General features: G+C 43.4%; 1 protein-coding gene across 1 annotated transcript in view; it reads right to left on the bottom strand.

Moving 5' to 3' along the window:
* kremen1 (kringle containing transmembrane protein 1) overlaps nt 1-18,565 on the bottom strand; it is a 225,207-nt gene that overhangs the window by 157,051 nt on the left and 49,591 nt on the right. Inside the window, exon 2 of the mRNA XM_063034333.1 lies at nt 8,039-8,201. Coding sequence (XP_062890403.1) covers nt 8,039-8,201 — 163 coding nt within the window. The remainder of the gene's footprint in view (nt 1-8,038; nt 8,202-18,565) is intronic.

The following is an 18,565-nucleotide window of genomic DNA, read 5'->3' as shown; positions in this document are numbered from 1 at the left end:
CACTAACTTCATCAGTCACCTCAGAACCCATCAGACTGGAGTGGAAACAAGTCATCTTCAATCCTAAGAGACCCACAATGAACAAAGAAACAGAGAACAGACTAAAATGATGATAATCTGTTGGACCACCTGAAGGAACTTTATCCCAATCCACTTTTTTATGAAATTATTTCCCTCTCTTAGAGTTTTACACTGTAAAGTGATTACTCAATAACATATCCAAATCCAAGAAGTCATTAATTGGATTAATTCTATTTGTATACAAGGGTCCTGATAGTGGCATTTGTAATGACAATGAACATCTATTTATATTTAGAGATAAAGAATAGCTTTATTTGTCATATATACGTTGAAACATACAGTGAAATGCATTGATTGTGTCAGTGACACAACACAGTCCGATTAAAGTAAGAGGAGGAATAGTACAGACTATTATCTAAATGAGGTGTCCCCATGCTACTGAGGCCAACATTATATGCCAACTTACTAACCCTAACATGTATACCTTTGGAATGTGGGAGGAAACAAGAACACCCAGAGGAAACCCACATGACCCCAGGGAGAATGTACAAACTCTTGGCATACAGTGGCGGGAATCAAGCCTGATCCCTGATTGTGAACTGCTATGCTATTCTACTGCCCTTATTTAAGATAAGATGCACTTTAAAGAAGACCCATTTGTAATATTCTCTTCGTCATTTTTAAAATCAATCTTATGTCAGCCGAAACCTGCAATAACATACTGCCACAGGACATGATATAGTTGAAACAGAATGGTTTACTGATAGTTATTGAAGCTGAAAACAAAATGTTTGACATTTTTACTGAGATAGCAGGTGGAATAATTCCACTGGTAGCATTAATCAATTTCTGGCAGCAAGGCTGAGAGTTCGGCACCTTTGCATCAGAAGCTCCACTCCAGGTCTTCAGCTTTTAATCTAGTCTGGTACTTGCCCTCTGTCGTAGAAGACACCTTCTGAATAAAATTTACGTGAAATCTCCATACGCCTATTCAGAACAGCAAGGCAAATCGATTTAGTTTTTTTAATATAAATATTAATCCTTCCTTGCCAAATCTTGGTTAACCCATTATTTACTCAGTTTGTCATGTGTGAGAACTGTCCGACTCAATTTTATTCATCCCCCGTTTATGGCTTCTCCAGACAAATTGGCTGTGGTTAATCACTCCCTCTCAACCAGTTCACTACACTGGTTCCATTCACTCTCATTGGTCACCTCTCCATTACACATTTCCTTCACCTCTACCCCTTCTCTGCAATTTAAGTCAACATGGTTTTGTCATTTTTCCTGATTCTGAAGAAAAGTTCTCAGCCTGAACCATTAACCCTTTTTCTTCACCCACAGATGTGGCCCAACCTGCTAGATGAGAGTTCCAGGGTCTGTAGTTATTTTGCACTTTGACTGCCTGCAGCTACAGTCCAAAAGTAATTTGTTGGCTGGGCAGCACACTGGTTCACTTTAAAGAAGCTATTCCAGGTTCTTTTTAACAATGTTAATTCACGCTGTCCTGTCAGTAAAGCTTTGAGAGTACAGAAAGCAGCAGGAAATGAAATGCATCCTTAACTAATAGACTTCTGGTTAAACTCACTTTCTATTAGGCAGAATTATTGACTAGCTGATCTGCCCATGGTGAACAGCTCTCCAAAGATTATAGTGTTAGAAATGCTTATTGCTTCGCTGGTTTGTTGTTTTCCTTTTCTAGTGAACACTGCGCTTGATTGCAGAATTTCTGGTCTATGTGCACAATTTATCAGCTTGTTAATATTCATAAGCCCCTGCCATAATCTGAAGAAATGAAGTGTATTGTCTGCTTATCGGCAAAGAAAAGGAATTAACTCAACTTTAAGAAGAGAATCCATTGATATTAATGACTGGAATAACATGCGGGGTTTGGGTATTCTTAAGAACAATCTTTAAGAAAACTGATTAAACTGAGGGATATTATTGCAGGTTGATAGAATTTGCTCTTTTTCCAGGCTCCCATTATCAGCACTGAATGTTACCAAGTCAATGGTTAGATAAAAAGGCAAAGTTTCCTCTGCCCAGTATGAACAGTGGTGTAGATTTTCTTTGGAAAAAGAAGTTGGATGTTTACGTTATTTATCAAGCACTTGAACAACATAAATTGTTCTGTACTTTGTTGCAATATTTTACTTCTCTTCCAAAGTATCAAATGCAGTATTTCTTGGCCAGTGAGGCATTTTCCAGTTGTCACTCCAGTCTCCTCATTCAGTGCCTATCTTCATTCCAAAAAGCAGAAGATTTATGCTCGGACCATGCCCTTTGAGAATTAGGTTCAGACTGCAAAAGCTTAAGGATAAAATACTGTAGGTCTTCCATCGTGTCAAATCCATGTCCTGAGGAACTGATAAGATCAGACACTGGAGCAGAATTTTTTAACCCTCACTAATTTTTTAACCCTCTCAACCCCATTTTCCTCACTTCTCCCCACAACCTTTGATGCACTTTTTAATCAAGAACCTATCAAACTCCATTTTAAATATGTCGAATGATTGGCCTCACAGCTGTCCGTAACAATAAATCCACAGACATACCACCCTCCGGCTAAAGAAATTTCTCCTCATCTCTGTTCTAAAGGGATGTCCTTCTATTCTGAGGCAGTACCCTGTGGTCCTAGACTCTCCCACTATAGGAAAAATTCTCTCCCCTTCCAATCTATCTAGGCCTTTCAACCTTCAATAGGTTTCAATGCAATCTCCCCCTCATCCTTCTAAACTCCTACGAGTACAGCCCAGAGACATCAAGAGCTCTTCAAATATTAAATTGTTCATTTCTGAGATCTCCTCTGAAACCTCTCCACGGCCAGCACATCCTTTCTTAGATAAGGGCCCAAATCTGCTCACAATACTCCAAGTGTAGCCTGACTGATGCTTTATACAGCCTCAGCATTACATCCTTGCTTTCATGTTCCGGTCCTCTTGAAATTAATGCTCACATTACATTTGCCTTCCTTACCATCAACTCAAACTGCACGTGAGATGCCAGTGAAGGAGTGGAGCTTTGAGGCTTTGACTCGAGAGGCTTCGACGAGAAGAGGCGGAGGGCAAGCTAGCTCGCAGTTAGTTTTTACAATGTCTCCTGAGACAGTGATGTGCCTCTCATGTGAGATATGGCAGTCTTGGGGGAACGCTCCTCTCCTGCAGAGTCACATTTGCCAGAAGTGCATACGGCTGGGCGATCTGGAAGACCGTGTAAGGAATCTGGAGCAGCAGCTGGATGACCTTTGACTCATAAGGGAGAATGAGGCAGTCATAGATGAGAGCTACAGGGAGGTAGTCATACCTAGGATATCGGAAGCAGGTCGATGGGTGACAGTCAGAGGGGGGAAAGCGAAGGTGAGCAGACAGGTAGTGCAGAGCACCCCTGTAGCCATTCCCCTGAATAATAAGTTTACCGTCCTGGATACTGTTGGCGGGAAAGACCGACCAGGTGTGAGCCATGGTGGCAGGGCCTCCGGCACTGAGTCTGACCCTGTGGTGCAGAAGGGTGGGACGGAGAAGAGGAGAGCTGTTGTCATTGGAGACTCTATAGTCAGGGGAGCAGACAGGAGATTTTGTGGACATGAGAAGGACACCCCCCTGGTTTCTTGCCTCCCGGGTGACAGGGTCTGTGATGTCTCTGACCAGGTGCACGACATCCTGGTACGACAGGGAAAGCAACCAGAAGTCGTGATACATGTTGGGACCAACGACATAGCAGGAAGAGGGATGAGGTCCTGAAGTGTGAGTTTCGGGAACTAGGCAGAAGGCTGAAGAACAGGACCTCAAGGGTGGCGTTCTCAGGATTGCTGCCAGTGCTACGTGACAGTGATGGTAAGAATTGGAGGAGATGGCAGTTGAATGTGTGGCTGAGGAGTTGGTGCAGGGAGCAGGGTTTTACATTTTTAGATCATTGGGATCTCTTCTGGGGAAGGTGGGACCTGTACAGATTGGATGGGTTGCACCTGAACTCGAGGGGGAGCAATATCCTTGCAGGTAGGTTTGTTAGCATGGTTTGGGAGGGTTTAAACTAATTTGCGAGGAAGATGGGACCCAGAGCGATGGAGCAGTGAAAGAAGTTCATGGAGTAAAGCCAGATCTAACATGTAGAGAGGCTTTGAGGAAAGAGAAGCAGAATAAACAGTGTAAAGACAGTAAGGCAGAAGGGCTGAAATGTGTGTGCCTCAATGCAAGAAGCATCAGGAACAAAGGTGATGAACTGAGAGCTTGGATACATACATGGAATTATGATGTAGTGGCCAGTATAGAGACTTGGCTGGCACCAGGGCAGGAATGGATTCTCAATATTCCTGGATTTCAGTGCTTTAAAAGGGATAGAGAGTGTGGAAAAAGGGGAGGAAGGGTGGCATTACTGGTCAGGGATACTATTACAGCTACAGAAAGGGTGGGTAATGTAGCGGGATCCTCTTTTGAGTCAATATGGGTGGAAGTCAGGAACAGGAAGGGAGCAGTTACTCTACTGGGGGTATTCTATAGGCCCCCTGGTAGCAGCAGAGATACAGAGGAGCAGATTGGGAGGCAGATTTTGGAAAGGTGCAAAAATAACGGGGTTGTTATCATGGGTGACTTTAACTTCCCCAATATTGATTGGCTCCTGATTAGTTCCAAGGGTTTAGATGGGGCAGAGTTTGTTAAGTGTGTCCAGGACGGATTCCTGTCACAGTATGTGGACAGGCCGACCAGGGGGAATGCCATACTAGATCTAGTACTAGCTAATGAACCGGGTCAGGTCACAGATCTCTCAGTGGGTGAGCATCTGGGGGACAGTGACCACCGCTCCCTGGCCTTTAGCATTATCATGGAAAAGGATAGAATCAGAGATGACAGGAAAATTTTTAATTGGGGAAAGGCAAATTATGAGGCTATAAGGCTAGAACTTGCGAGTGTGAATTGGGATGATGTTTTTGCAGGGAAATGTACTATGGACATGTGGTCGATGTTTAGAGATCTCTTGCGGGACATTAGGGATAAATTTGTCCTGTTAAGGAAGATAAAGAATGGTAGGGTGAAGGAACCATGGGTGACAAGTGAGCTGGAAAATCTAGTCAGGTGGAAGAAGGCAGCATACATGAAGTTTAGGAAGCGAGGATCAGATGGGTCTATTGAGGAATATAGGGAAGCAAGAAAGGAGCTTAGGAAGGGGCTGAGAAAAGCAAGAAGGGGGCATGAGAAGGCCTTGGCGAGTAGGGTAAAGGAAAACCCCAAGGCATTCTTCAATTATGTGAAGAAAAAAAGGATGACAGGAGTGAAGGTAGGACCAATTAGAGATAAAGGTGGGAAGATGTGCCTGGAGGCTATGGAAGTGAGCAAGGTCCTCAATGAATACTTCACTTCGGTATTCACCAATGAGAGGGAACTTGATGATGGTGAGGACAATATGGGTGAGGTTGATGTTTTGGAGCATGTTGATATTAAGGGAGAGGAGGAGTTGGAGTTGTTAAGATACATTAGGACAGATAAGTCCCCGGGGCCTGACAGAATATTCCCCAGGCTGCTCCACGAGGCGAGAGAAGAGATTGCTGAGCCTCTGGCTAGGATCTTTATGTCCTCGTTGTCCACGGGAATGGTACCAGAGGATTGGAGGGAGGCGAATGTTGTCCCCTTGTTCAAAAAAGGTAGTAGGGATAGTTCGGGTAATTATAGACCAGTGAGCCTTACGTCTGTGGTGGGAAAGCTGTTGGAAAAGATTCTTAGAGATGGGATCTACAGGCATTTAGAGAATCATGGTCTGATCAGGGACAGTCAGCATGGCTTTGTGAAGGGCAGATCGTGTCTAACAAGCCTGATAGAGTTCTTTGAGGAGGTGACCAGGCATATAGATGAGGGTAGTGCAGTGGATGTGATCTATATGGATTTTAGTAAGGCATTTGACAAGGTTCCACACGGTAGGCTTATTCAGAAAGTTAGAAGGCATGGGATCCAGGGAAGCTTGGCCAGGTGGATTCAGAATTGGCTTGCCTGCAGAAGGCAGAGGGTGGTTGTGGAGGGAGTACACTTAGATTGGAGGATTCTGACTAGTGGTGTCCCACAAGGATCTGTTCTGGGACCTCTACTTTTCGTGATTTTTATTAACGACCTGGATGTGGGGGTAGAAGGGTGGGTTGGCAAGTTTGCAGATGACACAAAGGTTTCTGGTGTTGTAGGTAGTGTAGAGGATTGTCAAAGATTGCAGAGAGACATTGATAGGATGCAGGAGTGGGCTGAGAAGTGGCAGATGGAGTTCAACCCGGAGAAGTGTGAGGTGGTACACTTTGGAAGGACAAACTCCAAGGCAGAGTACAAAGTAAATGGCAGGATACTTGGTAGTGTGGAGGAGCAGAGGGATCTCTGGGTACATGTCTGAAAGTTGCCTCACAGGTGGATAGGGTAGTTAAGAAAGCTTATGGGGTGTTAGCTTTCATAAGTCGAGGGATAGAGTTTAAGAGTCGCGATGTAATGATGCAGCTCTATAAAACACTGGTTAGGCCACACATGGAGTACTGTGTCCAGTTGTGATCACCTCACTATAGGAAGGATGTGGAAGCATTGGAAAGGGTACAGAGGAGATTTACCAGGATGCTGCCCGGTTTAGAAAGTATGCATTATGATCAGAGATTAAGGGAGCTAGGGCTTTACTCTTTGGAGAGAAGGAGGATGAGAGGAGACATGATAGAGGTGTACAAGATAATAAGAGGAATAGATAGAGTGGATAGCCAGCACCTCTTCCCCAGGGCACCACTGCTCAATACAAGAGGACATGGCTTTAAGGTAAGGGGTGGGAAGATCAAGGGAGATATTAGAGGAAGGTTTTTTACTCAGAGAGTGGTTGGTGCGTGGAATGCACTGCCTGAGTCAGTGGTGGAGGCAGATACACTCGTGAAGTTTAGAGACTACTAGACAGGTATATGGAGGAATTTAAGGTGGGGGCTTATAATGGAGGCAGGGTTTGAGGGTCGACACAACATTGTGGACTGAAGGGCCTGTACTGTGCTGTACTATCCTATGTTCTACGTTCTATGTTTAACTGGGTATGATTTTTATTATTAGACGTACCAAGATACAGTGAACAGCGTGTCTTGCGTACTGTTCATGCAGACCAAATCATTACACAGTGCATTGAGATAGAACAAGGCAAAATAAAAGCAAAATAGAGGGTAACAACTTCAGAGAAAGTGCAGTGCAAGTGAACGATAAGGCGCAAGATCATATCGAGGTGGAGTGTGAGGCCTGGAGTCTATTTTATCACACTAGGGAACCATTTAATAGTTTTATAACAGAAGGGTAGTAGCTGTTCTTGAGCCTGTTGGAACATGCTTTCTGGTGTTTGTAGCTTCTGCTCGATGGAAGAGGTGAGAAGAGAGTGTCTGAGATGGGCAGGGTCTTTGAATGGCATAGCCCAATCGACTGTCCAGGTTGCAAAGCACCTGAAAAGCCCCCAACCTCCAATGCCCCATTCTCCAGTTTCCTGCATTGCATTCAGGTCTATCAATGTAGCACCCATATTTACATGAGGCCAAAGAAAATCTTGATACATGTCCACCAGCCAGAAGGGAGCTGCAGATTGAAGTAAGTAACATCTATGTTTATGTAGACGTTCCAGTCATAATCCTTTGTCGCTACACAGAAAGGATTAAGAGATGCTTTCCAACATCTGCAGCTACTCAGTTTTATTTATCTCAAACATGTATCTGTACTTTATTCACCTCTCACCAAACTAAAGCTAACAAAATATCACATCCTGGGTAATGCCAGAAGGCACTTCATCACATAAAAGCCAGCAGAAATCTGGAATCTACTTCCTACGTAGGTCACAAGCCAACTGAAAGGTTCTAAGCAGCGATAGATTGATTTTGATAAATGGAGCTTAGATTCAAATCAACGATAGTCTAATGAAAGGCAGAGAAGTGTGCAGAATGACCTGCTCTTGTTCCTACTTCTTTGAAGAAACCACACCAGTTTTTTAAAAAAAAAGTCAGATTCAAAGGATAAAAAGTATTTCACCGCAGAGAGTTTGTTACCTGCAATAGTTATGATTCCCAAGGCCTCCTTCCCCATTTGGGTACTTGAGGGTGTTGTAGGGGTGCTGGAAGGTTTCATTCCAATACAAGCAGGGCTTTCCTCCGTGGTCTGAGGTTTGGTTCTGGCAGCCTCGGTAGTCGGCCCCATTTGCTGTGTAGCATTCTATAAGCGGCATAGAAAGAACCTTGTTAAACTGTCTGAGTAAGCCCTTTTGAAAGACACCTGATCTAGTACTGTTGGCACAGATAAAGTCATTTATTTTGCTTTAGAAGGCGAAATCCAATTTACATTAAATTTTTTTAAGACAGCTCCATTTCAGCCCGCAGAATTATTTTCAGAAGCATGACTTATCTCAGATAGGACACAATTACTACTTGCTTGACTTTCCTGCTGACTTGGTCGGTCGGACGAGGAGCATGCGGGACTTTCTGATTTAATTAAGTTTCAATGCAATGTTTAAAATAGCAATCCCTAAAGGAATTAGGAATGTTCCATTTCACTTAGCTCTTTATCTTGCCCCAGAAGCTTTGCTGGTAAATATGCAACAAACAAGTAGAAACAGGTAGAGAGAGTCTCGTGTCACAGACACTTTATCCATGGGACACTGGAATTGTAAAGCCGCACTCCCAATATCTGTGCCAACCCCCAACACGTCCTTAGTTGTTAGTGCAAATAATGCATTTTACTGTACATGTTGATTATACATGATAAATAAATCCAAACCTGAATCTGAAAGAATAGGAGGCGGACTCAGTGCAGAACAGAAAGCGGAACAAGTGCTACACATGCCCTTACACTTCCTCCCTTACCACCATTCAGGGCCCCAGACAGTCCTTCCAGGTGAGGCGACACTTCACCTGTGAGTCGGCTGGGGTGATATACTGCGTCCGGTGCTCCCGATGTGGCCTTCTATATATTGGCGAGACCCGACGCAGACTGGGAGATCATTTTGCTGAACACCTACGCTCTGTCCGCCAGAGAAAGCAGGATCTCCCAGTGGCCACACATTTTAATTCCACATCCCATTCCCATTCTGACATGTCTATCCACGGCCTCCTCTACTGTAAAGATGAAGCCACACTCAGGTTGGAGGAACAACACCTTATATTCCGTCTGGGTAGCCTCCAACCTGATGGCATGAACATTGACTTCTCTAACTTCCGCTAATGCCCCACCTCCCCCTCGTACCCCATCCGTTATTTATTTATATACACACATTCTTTCTCTCACTCTCCTTTCTTCTCCCTCTGTCCCTCTGACTATACCCCTTGCCCATCCTCTGAGTCCCCCCCCCGCCCCCGTCTTTCTCCCCGGACCTCCTGTCCCATGATCCTCTCATATCCCCTTTGCCAATCACCTGTCCAGCTCTTGGCTCCATCCCTCCCCCTCCTGTCTTCTCCTTATCATTTTGGATCTCCCCCTCCCCCTCACACTTTCAAATCTCTGACTAGCTCTTCTTTCAGTTAGTCCTGACGAAGGGTCTCGGCCCAGAAAGTCGACTGTACCTCTTCCTAGAGATGCTGCCTGGCCTGCTGCGTTCACCAGCAACTTTGATGTGTGTTGCTAGAATAACTGCTGTCTGTTCTGCTTCTGCATCTTATGCTTCCTACAGAGTAGGAAGAGGCCAGAGATTACCATGTACCTACATTCTGTGCCCACTTTATGCAGTACCTCCTGTGCCCAATAAAGTGGCCACTGGGTGTACGTTCGTGGTCTTCTGCTGCTGCACACCATCAAAGTGCGACGTGTTGGGAAGTCAGTGACGCTCTCCTGCACACCACCGTTGTAACGTGTGGTGATTTGAGTTGCTGTCACCCTCCTGTCAGCTTGAACCAGCTCAAGCAGAAGTCCATATCAATGCAAGTAATTATGGCCAAACAACGTTCTCCTACCCTTTGCTATCTTCACTACCTAAAAGTGGGCTACGTTCTCATCAACAGCAAATAAATACTTATTTACGTACAGTGGATTCTACTGTTAACTATGGGATCAACAGCTTGTAACCCCATTGCCACACTATTGGGCTTTGGTGTTGGTACTTCGACTTGGAGGTGCAAAATCTAAGTTAGTAAGTCTTTGAAGGTCTTCTCATGTGGTGGTCATCAAATGCTGCTGAGACCAAGGTCATATAGAAGACCATCTTTGTTCAGATCCTGAGATCTCCTGGGCTCTATGTTATAAATGACCACATAAATTATATGAAGAAACAATGTCTGAGAAGGAGGTAACTAAGTAATGTTGCATCCTCTCAGGAACGTTCAAGCCTTGAAGATGCAGAATTGATACAGGTTTCTTATTCCTGGTCATTTGTCCAGTGTTCAAAATGGGCTTGGACATTGGCCTAATATAAGGCTGAACTCAGCCGTGATGCCCCACATGGTGAAGTAACCTTCAGTGTCCATAACCAGGGCTCCCACGTGCATATTAATGGCCACTCAGACGAGAATACTGCAGTAAACTCCAGCAAGGAATCAAATTCCCCAAGCGTTTCAAAAGATCAGAATAGTGCAGATGCTGAAAATCTGAAGCAAATTCAGGAAACACTAAAGTCAAGCCATTGACCTGAACCAATATTTCTCCACAGATGCTGCCTGACCTGACAGGTATTTCTACAGTTTCTACAGATACTGAGAAGCTGTCTCCTTGAAATAAGGAAATAGTGTGCAGGAAGTGGCGATAGTTATGATGCAATTTTTTATTTTCATAGGTGTGAGGTTCAAATGTAGCCAATTCCATCAAACTAAATTGAAAGTCTTGGAGTAGTTGCTTTTGCATCTCCAAATAACCACCCATGGGGACTTAATTTGCTCCACATGCTATTTTTATCATACCAGTTCACACTTTTTTGTTAAATTTCTGTCTGCACTATTTTAACACAGTTGTTAACTCGTGATTAATACACATTGCATTGACTCCTGCCTGCTACTTTTGCAGACCCAATAGTGTGCTTGAAGATAACAACACGTTAAAGAAACACAGGCATCAGCCAAATGCTAACATGTTAATCAGTAACCAACCTTCAACATGGAGATAATTAAATCTCTTTATAGTTCCTTGTTCCACTAGGATTAAGGTTCATGACTTGAAACTACTTATCTCTGCACAGATGCTGCCTGACCTGCTGAATATTTCCATCTCTTTCCCTACCCCTTCGCTGCTTGGTTACCTTCTTTTACAGCCTGATTAAGGGTTTCAGATCTAAAAAATTAATCCCTTCTGTGTCCATGGAGGCACCTTGGCCTACTCAATTTTTCCAACATATTCTGATTTTATTTCAGATTAAAACCACCTTCAGTTCTTTCTTTATTTTTATTATTTCCAACATTTTGTCTTTTTAATTCATAATTCTCCATTCAGCTGCCTCCTCTGTTTAGACAAGAGCCAAGAATTCATGAAGTGATTGCCATTCCTTCACATAACAGTAAGAACCTCAAGTAGCGATGATTTTCCTCATCTAGTTCTACAGAGGAGAAGCACATCCTAGTAGATCAAGAATTCTCAGATCTAATTTACCAAACTAAGAGGATCACCCGTCATGGATATATTCATGGGTGCAGTTGTCTCCTCCAAATACTTTTTAATTGTGCAATTACTGGAAATAAGAAGCGATTGGTTGTAATGTGCAGTTTACATTATTGCACACCGCTTCTTCTCTCCTTTCTCACCCAGTTATTGACTCCTAAATTTGATCACAAACTGATCTGTTCCTTTGTTCCACACCACACAATTGGCCCATTTCCTAATGTCAGACAACCAATTCCAAGCTCTGTCAAAGGAGTGCGTTACAAGGTGGACAGAGAAAGCTATTCAAGGATGTGCTCAAAGCGTTCCTGAAGCAACACAAGACCCCAAGACACTCCTGGGAATCTGTGAACCATTACCGCTCAGAAAAAGACTATTCTAGATTGCAATGACAACCTCAAATTCATGTATCAGGAATTGACAGGGGACTACATAAGTGGCAAGAGTGGAACCCATACTCATAAACTACCCAACCACCCTCTACCTGTCCCCATGAAGCCAATTTGGGAACCATCAATTCTTTCACAGTTTATGGTTCCCAGATTGGCCTCATTAGTTATCTCAGGGTTTAGAGAGGCATCCTTAACTGCAGAAGAAGCCTAGGAGCAGAAGGAAGAGAATTTTACAAGGTCTAAATGATGCCCAAAGGATGAAGGTCTCACCTATCTAAAAAACAAACTCAGAACACTTTAAAATTACAAACGCAAACACAAGGAAATCTGCAGATGCTGGAAATTCAAACAACACACATTAAAGTTGCTGGTGAACGCAGCAGGCCAGGCAGCATCTCTAGGAAGAGGTACAGTCGACGTTTCGGGCCGAGACCCTTCGTCAGGACTCCCCCAATCATTGCAGCTGCAATACTCTGGCCAGACATGGTCCTGTGGTCTACAACAGCCAAGATGGCATATGTTGTGGAATTGACAGTACTATGGGAAGATGGTGTCAAAGAAGCTTATGAGAGGAAAAAGACCAAGTACTCTGAACTGGCAACTGAAGCTTCCCAGAATGGCTGGAAGGCCAAGATTTTCCCTGTAGAAGTGGGATGCAGGGGATTCATTGCTGCATCTACGACCAGTCTATTGAAGAAGATGGGGGAGAGGGGTCACTCCCTCCAACAAGCAATCAAGTCCTTGTCCAATGCAGCAGAAGAAAGCAGCAATCAGATTTGGATTAAAAGGAAAGACAACAACTGGGCTGCAAGATGAAGACTGGAGGGTATGGATCTGAGGGGGGGTGTATCTGGGATGCCAGGAAAATTACAAAGGTCTTTTGTCTTATGTCACATTAACAGTAATCTGTGAATGTTTATCTTAAATATTTAGTTGATTCGGTGGGTATTGTCTTTTGAAGGAGAGAATTTTGGGTTCAAATTAAATGAAAGACTGTCTGATATTCTTACTCATTACTGTTTCAGCTTCAGTAGTAACACTTGACCTTCTTTCTTCTGAGTTACTCCTTCAGAGCAAGTAGCTGCTTTTTCACCTGCCCTATTGAATCATTTTATCATTACTTTCATCTTGAATGGGTCACCTTCTAATCTGTTGTACAACTTGCCACATGTTATCTCTCAGCACAAACAAAAGAAAATTTGCTGCTGCCGGAAATCTGGGCTACACACACACACACACAGAACGCTGGAGGAACTCAGCAGGCCGGGCAGCATCAGGACCCTGAAGAAGGGTCTCGGCCCAAAATGTCAGCAGTTTACTCTTTTCCATGGACGCTGCCTGGCTTGAAGAGATCCTCCAGCATTTTGTGTGTGTTGCTTATCTCCCAGTTGCTTTTTTGAATCAAGTCCCTGAACTTGAAGCATTAGAACAGGGATGCTTCTCCTTATTGATATGTATGGAAAATTAGTATACTATTATATTACCTTGTTATTTTATATCTAAACTGCACTGTTTGTACTAACTTTTTTTGTGTATTAATATCTCTTGTAAATTTATATTGCAACAGTGTATTAGTGTCTACATGGTTTACCTTTTGTTTACTAATTCAATAAAAAGATTTAAAAAGAAGAGAACAGGGATGCAGGTGCCTTCAATCCTGTTCCACCAAGTATCTACCTCAACTCTACCTTTCCTTCCTAGCTCAGTATCCCATAACCTTAGCAAACAAAAACCTACCAACTTTAAGATTTGAAAGCACCAGAAGCAGATGCTTATGTTAAAAAAAGGACCTAATGCTTTCCCGGTGTATATGACGAATTATGCATATTTACTCTATAAATTCTGAGGTGGCACAGTGGCACAGATGGCACAGATGGCAGAGCCACTTCCTCAGCCAGGTTCAATCCTGATCTAAGCTGCTGTCTATGCTGTGTTGACACATTCTCCCTGCATCTGTGTGGGCTTCTCCTGGGCTCTTCAGTTTTCTCCAAGGTCTTAAAGATAAGCGTGCTGTCTAGGTTAATTGGCCACTGTGAATTGTCCCAGGTGTGCATGTGTATTCTACCATAAGGCCACAAGATACAGGAGCATAATTAGGCTATTCGGCCCATCAAGTCTACTCCATCATTCAATCGTGGCTGGTTTATTTTCCCCTCTCAACCTCATTCTCCTGCCTTACCCCTGTAACCTTTGACGGCCTTACTATTTAAATACGTACCGACATCCATTTTAAATATACCCAATAACTTGGCCTCCACAGCAATGAATTCCACAGATTCACTACCCTCTGGCTAAAGAAATTCCTCCTCATCTCTGTCCTGAAAGAAAGTATTAGGTACTGTGAATAATTGATGGGAAGTGTAAGATCGGATTTATCCAAGATGTGCAACAAACAGGTGCTTGATAGTGACTATTTACTTTGTGCTTTTTTCTAAAGTTTGAAAGAATAGATTTTACAATTTATCATCATTCTCTGCATCATGTGACATTTAGGACAGGTTTGAGTGCTATCAATACAAGTCTAGCCCAGGTGCCTGAAATTAAAGTCTCCTCTTTCTGCTGGTGGATAAAACGCTCTGTGAAACAAGTGCAGGCAAATTTAATGCAGCTTCATGTCAATGCAAGTCTGGTGCTTAAAACTGCTTGAAGCACAATGCTAATTGGTATTAAAGTGATTCTCTCACTCTTGAGGGTACAAGGATATCTGGCGATGGAAATGTCCCACCAGGGCAGTAAGAAGTGCTCTCGTTGGTTATGTGAGTGAGTGTTAAAATATTCTCAGCATCGCCACCCCTCTGAGGACAGTCAGCACCAATCTCAATAGGAATATAATTAAAGAGTCAGAATCACTGCATTATCACAAGCAATTTACTATGTTTATACACAGGGGATTTTCGGCGTATGTATCATTAATAAGTGAAGACTGTGTTGTAAACTTCACACCTGAGATGTGAACAGTCTCTGCCCATAAGCAAAATTGCCACCACATCAAGCATAAACTATATAACCAGTTTAAGAGTATCACTTGCTCCAGTATCTGAGTCTGATTTCCAATGCTCTGAGATTAAAACATCAAGAAACTGAGTTTAAAGGTTGTTCCTCAGATTCAAAGTTCGATGTAAATTTATTACCAACATTAATTTATTGTATGTCACCATATAGAGTACCGTCCTGAGATTCATTTTCTTGCAGGCATTTGTAGCAGAACAGAGAAATGCAATAGAATCAATATAAAACCACACACAAAGACTAACAACCAATGTGTAAATAGGACAAATACGCAAAGAAAAATAAGTAAATAAATAATGCTGAGAACATGAGTTGTAAGAGGCCTTGACATTGAGTCTATAGTCTTTGAAATCAGTTTAGAGTTGAGCTGAGTGAAGTTTGAAAATTTTAAGACTTGTCGGGAGTGAGTCACCATTCCATGTAACAAGTATGAGAACAACATCTTGCAGGGCGGGAGCCATTTGAAAACATCAGATCTCATTGGGAGCAAGTCATTGTTCGAAGCAGCAAATGAGAGTGCTACATCTTGCAGGATGGGAGCATTTGAAAGCTCCAAGCCTCATCGGGACTGAGTCTTATAAAAAGAAAGGAGTTACAAGCAGAGCAGCCACTGAGGGAGTGGGCAGTCTTAGGTGAGAACAGGCTAAAGGCGCTGAGTCCATGGAGTTAATTGCAGAAGTTAAGCTTAAAAAGTTAGAGCCAAAGGTATAAAAAAGTGTAGGCAGGTTGATAGTTAAATCAGTGGAGTGCTCCTCCTGTAAAATGTGAGATTGCAGAGTACCTAATGAACTCCCTGATGACTACCTCTGCAGGAAGTCCACTCCACTTCAGCTCCTGACTGACAAGATTCAAGAAAATAGAGCTGGAGCAGACTGTACTCAGCGCCACCCGAGAGGCTGAGAACCTCGTAGATGAGACTTTAACTGAGGTGCTCACACCCAGAGTGCAGGTTTCAGGTAGTAGATGGGTGACCAGAAGGAGAAGTAAGGGGAGTAAGCAGTGAGCGCAGGTTTCCCCTGTGCCCATTCCCCTCAGCAAAAAGTATACCCATTTGGATACCATTTGGGGTAGGGGGAAGTCACCTATCAGACAGCAGGAGCAGCCGTCCAGTAGTACTGTGACCATCTCCGAGGCACAGAACGGAAGGGTCAAGTCAGGTGGTGCGATAGTGATAGGAGATTCGATAGTTAGGGGATGGACAGGAGATTCTGTGGCCGCAAAAAAGAGACTCAGGGATGGTGTGTTGCCTCCCCGGGTGCTATGCTCAAGGACATCTCACGGTGGTTGCAGAATATTCTCAAGAGTGAGGGTGAGCCGCCGGAGGTCGTGGTGCATGTTGGTACAAATGACATGGATAGAAAAAGGGAAGAGGTGCTGCACAGTGAGTATAGGGAGTTAGAGAGAGGCTGAAGAACAGGATCTCCAAGGTAGTAATCTCTGGGTTACTCCCAATGCTACATGTTAGTCAGGCCAAGAATAGGATGACCGTGCAGATGAACAAGTGGCTGAAGATGTGGTGCAGGGGCAGGTTTCAGATCTCCTCTGACCTTTACAAAAAAGAATGGGTTACATCAGAACCCAAGGGGGATCAATATGCTAGCAGACAGGTTTGCGAGATCTTTAAACTAATTTGGCAGGGGGATGGGAACCGGAGTGATAGGGCTAAAGATGGGGCATTTGGTGTACAAGTGGATACACCATGTAGTGAGACTGTGAGGAAGGACAGGCTGATGATAGGGCAAAATTGCATTTACTGGCAAGAAATGAAGTGTAACATGGGGGTAAATTTGAAAAGGGTGATGAATATAGGACTCAAGGTGCTATATTTGAATGCATGCAGTATACAGAATAAGGTAGATGATCTTGTTGCGCAGTTAGAGACTGGCAGGTACAACGTTGTGGGCGTCACTGTGTCACGGCTGAAAGATCGTAGTTGGGAGCTTAATATCCCAGGATACACATTGTATGGTATGGACAGGCAGACAGGCAAAGGGGTTGGGTGGCTCTGTAGGTAAAAGATAAAATCAAATCCTTATTCCACCGAGATGCAACACAGAGCGTCATAGGAAGTCATTCCTGCCTGTGGCCATCAAACTTTACAACTCCTCCCTTGGAGGGTCAGACACCCTGAGCTAATAGGCTGGTCCTGGACTTATTTCCTGCATAATTTACATATTACTATTTAATTATTTATGGTTTTATTACTACTTAATTATTTATGGTGCATCTGTAACAAAAACCAGTTTCCCCCGGGATCAATAAAGTATGACTATGACTATGACTATGAAAGAGGTGACGTAGGATCGGAAAATGTAGAATCCTTGTGGGTAGAGTTAAGAAACTGCAAAGGTAAAAGACCCTGATGGGAATCATATACAGGTCTCCGAACAGTAGCCAGAATATAGGATACAAATTAAGACGGGAGATAGTAGGCATGTAAAAGGAGTAATGTTACGATTATCACGGGAGACTTCAATATGCAGCCAGATTTGAAATCTGGTTGGTGCTGGATCCCAAGAGGAGAACTTGTCAAATGCCTGTGAGATGGCTTTTTAGCACAGCTTGAGGTTGAGCCCAGTAGGGGAACCAGATTTGGTTAGGGAGCTTAAGGTAATGGAACCTTTGGGAGGCAGTGATCCTAATATGACAGAATTCACCCAGCAATTTTGAAACAGAGAAGATAAAGTCAGATATATCAGTATTACAGCGATTGATCCATCCCAAAGTTGAAGAAGTATTCTAAACACAGGATGAAGCAACCGTAGCTGACAAGGGGAGTCAAGAACAGCATAAAAAGAAAAGAGAGAGCATATAATACAGCAAAAAAATAGTGGGAAGTTGGAGGATAGGGAAGCTTTTAAAAAACAACTGAAGGAAACTAAAAAAGCATTGAGGAGAGAAAAGATGAATTATAAGGGTAAGCTAGCCAATATCATAAAAGAGGATACCAAAAGATTTTTCAAAAATATAAAGAGTAAAAGAGAGACTGGAAAATTATGACAGAGAGGTAGTAACGGGGGATAAAGAAATGGCTGATGAACTTATAAGTACTTTACATCAGCCTTCACTGTGGAAGACACTAGTGGTATGCTAGAAATTCGAGTGTATCAGTGGCAGAAGTGAGTGTAGTGTAGTTACTTCGGTTAACACCTAAGAACAAAGTGTTTGCAAACACGAGGAATTCTGCAGATGCTGGAATTTCAAGCAACGCACATAAAAGTTGCTGGTGAACGCAGCAGGCCAGGCAGCATCTATAGGAAGAGGTACAGTCGACGTTTCAGGCCGAGACCCTTCGTCAGGACTAACTGAAGGAAGAGTGAGTAAGGGATTTGAAAGTGGGAGGGGGAGATCTGAAATGATAGGAGAAGACAGGAGGGGGAGGGATGGAGCCAAGAGCTGGACAGGTGATTGGCAAAAGGGATATGAGAGGATCATGGGACAGGAGGCCCAGGGAGAAGGAAAGGGGGGAGGGGGGGAAAAAACCCAGAGGATGGGCAAGGGGTATAGTGAGAGGGACAGAAAAAGGAAAGAGAGAAAAAGAATGTGTGTATATAAATAGTCCCATGATCCTCTCATATCCCTTTTGCCAATCAACTGTCCAGC

This window comes from Mobula hypostoma, chromosome 27, assembly GCF_963921235.1.
Source record: "Mobula hypostoma chromosome 27, sMobHyp1.1, whole genome shotgun sequence".
Taxonomy (NCBI): domain Eukaryota; kingdom Metazoa; phylum Chordata; class Chondrichthyes; order Myliobatiformes; family Myliobatidae; genus Mobula; species Mobula hypostoma.
Note: the sequence above shows the minus strand (reverse complement) of the source record. Positions and strands in the feature narration are given on the sequence as shown.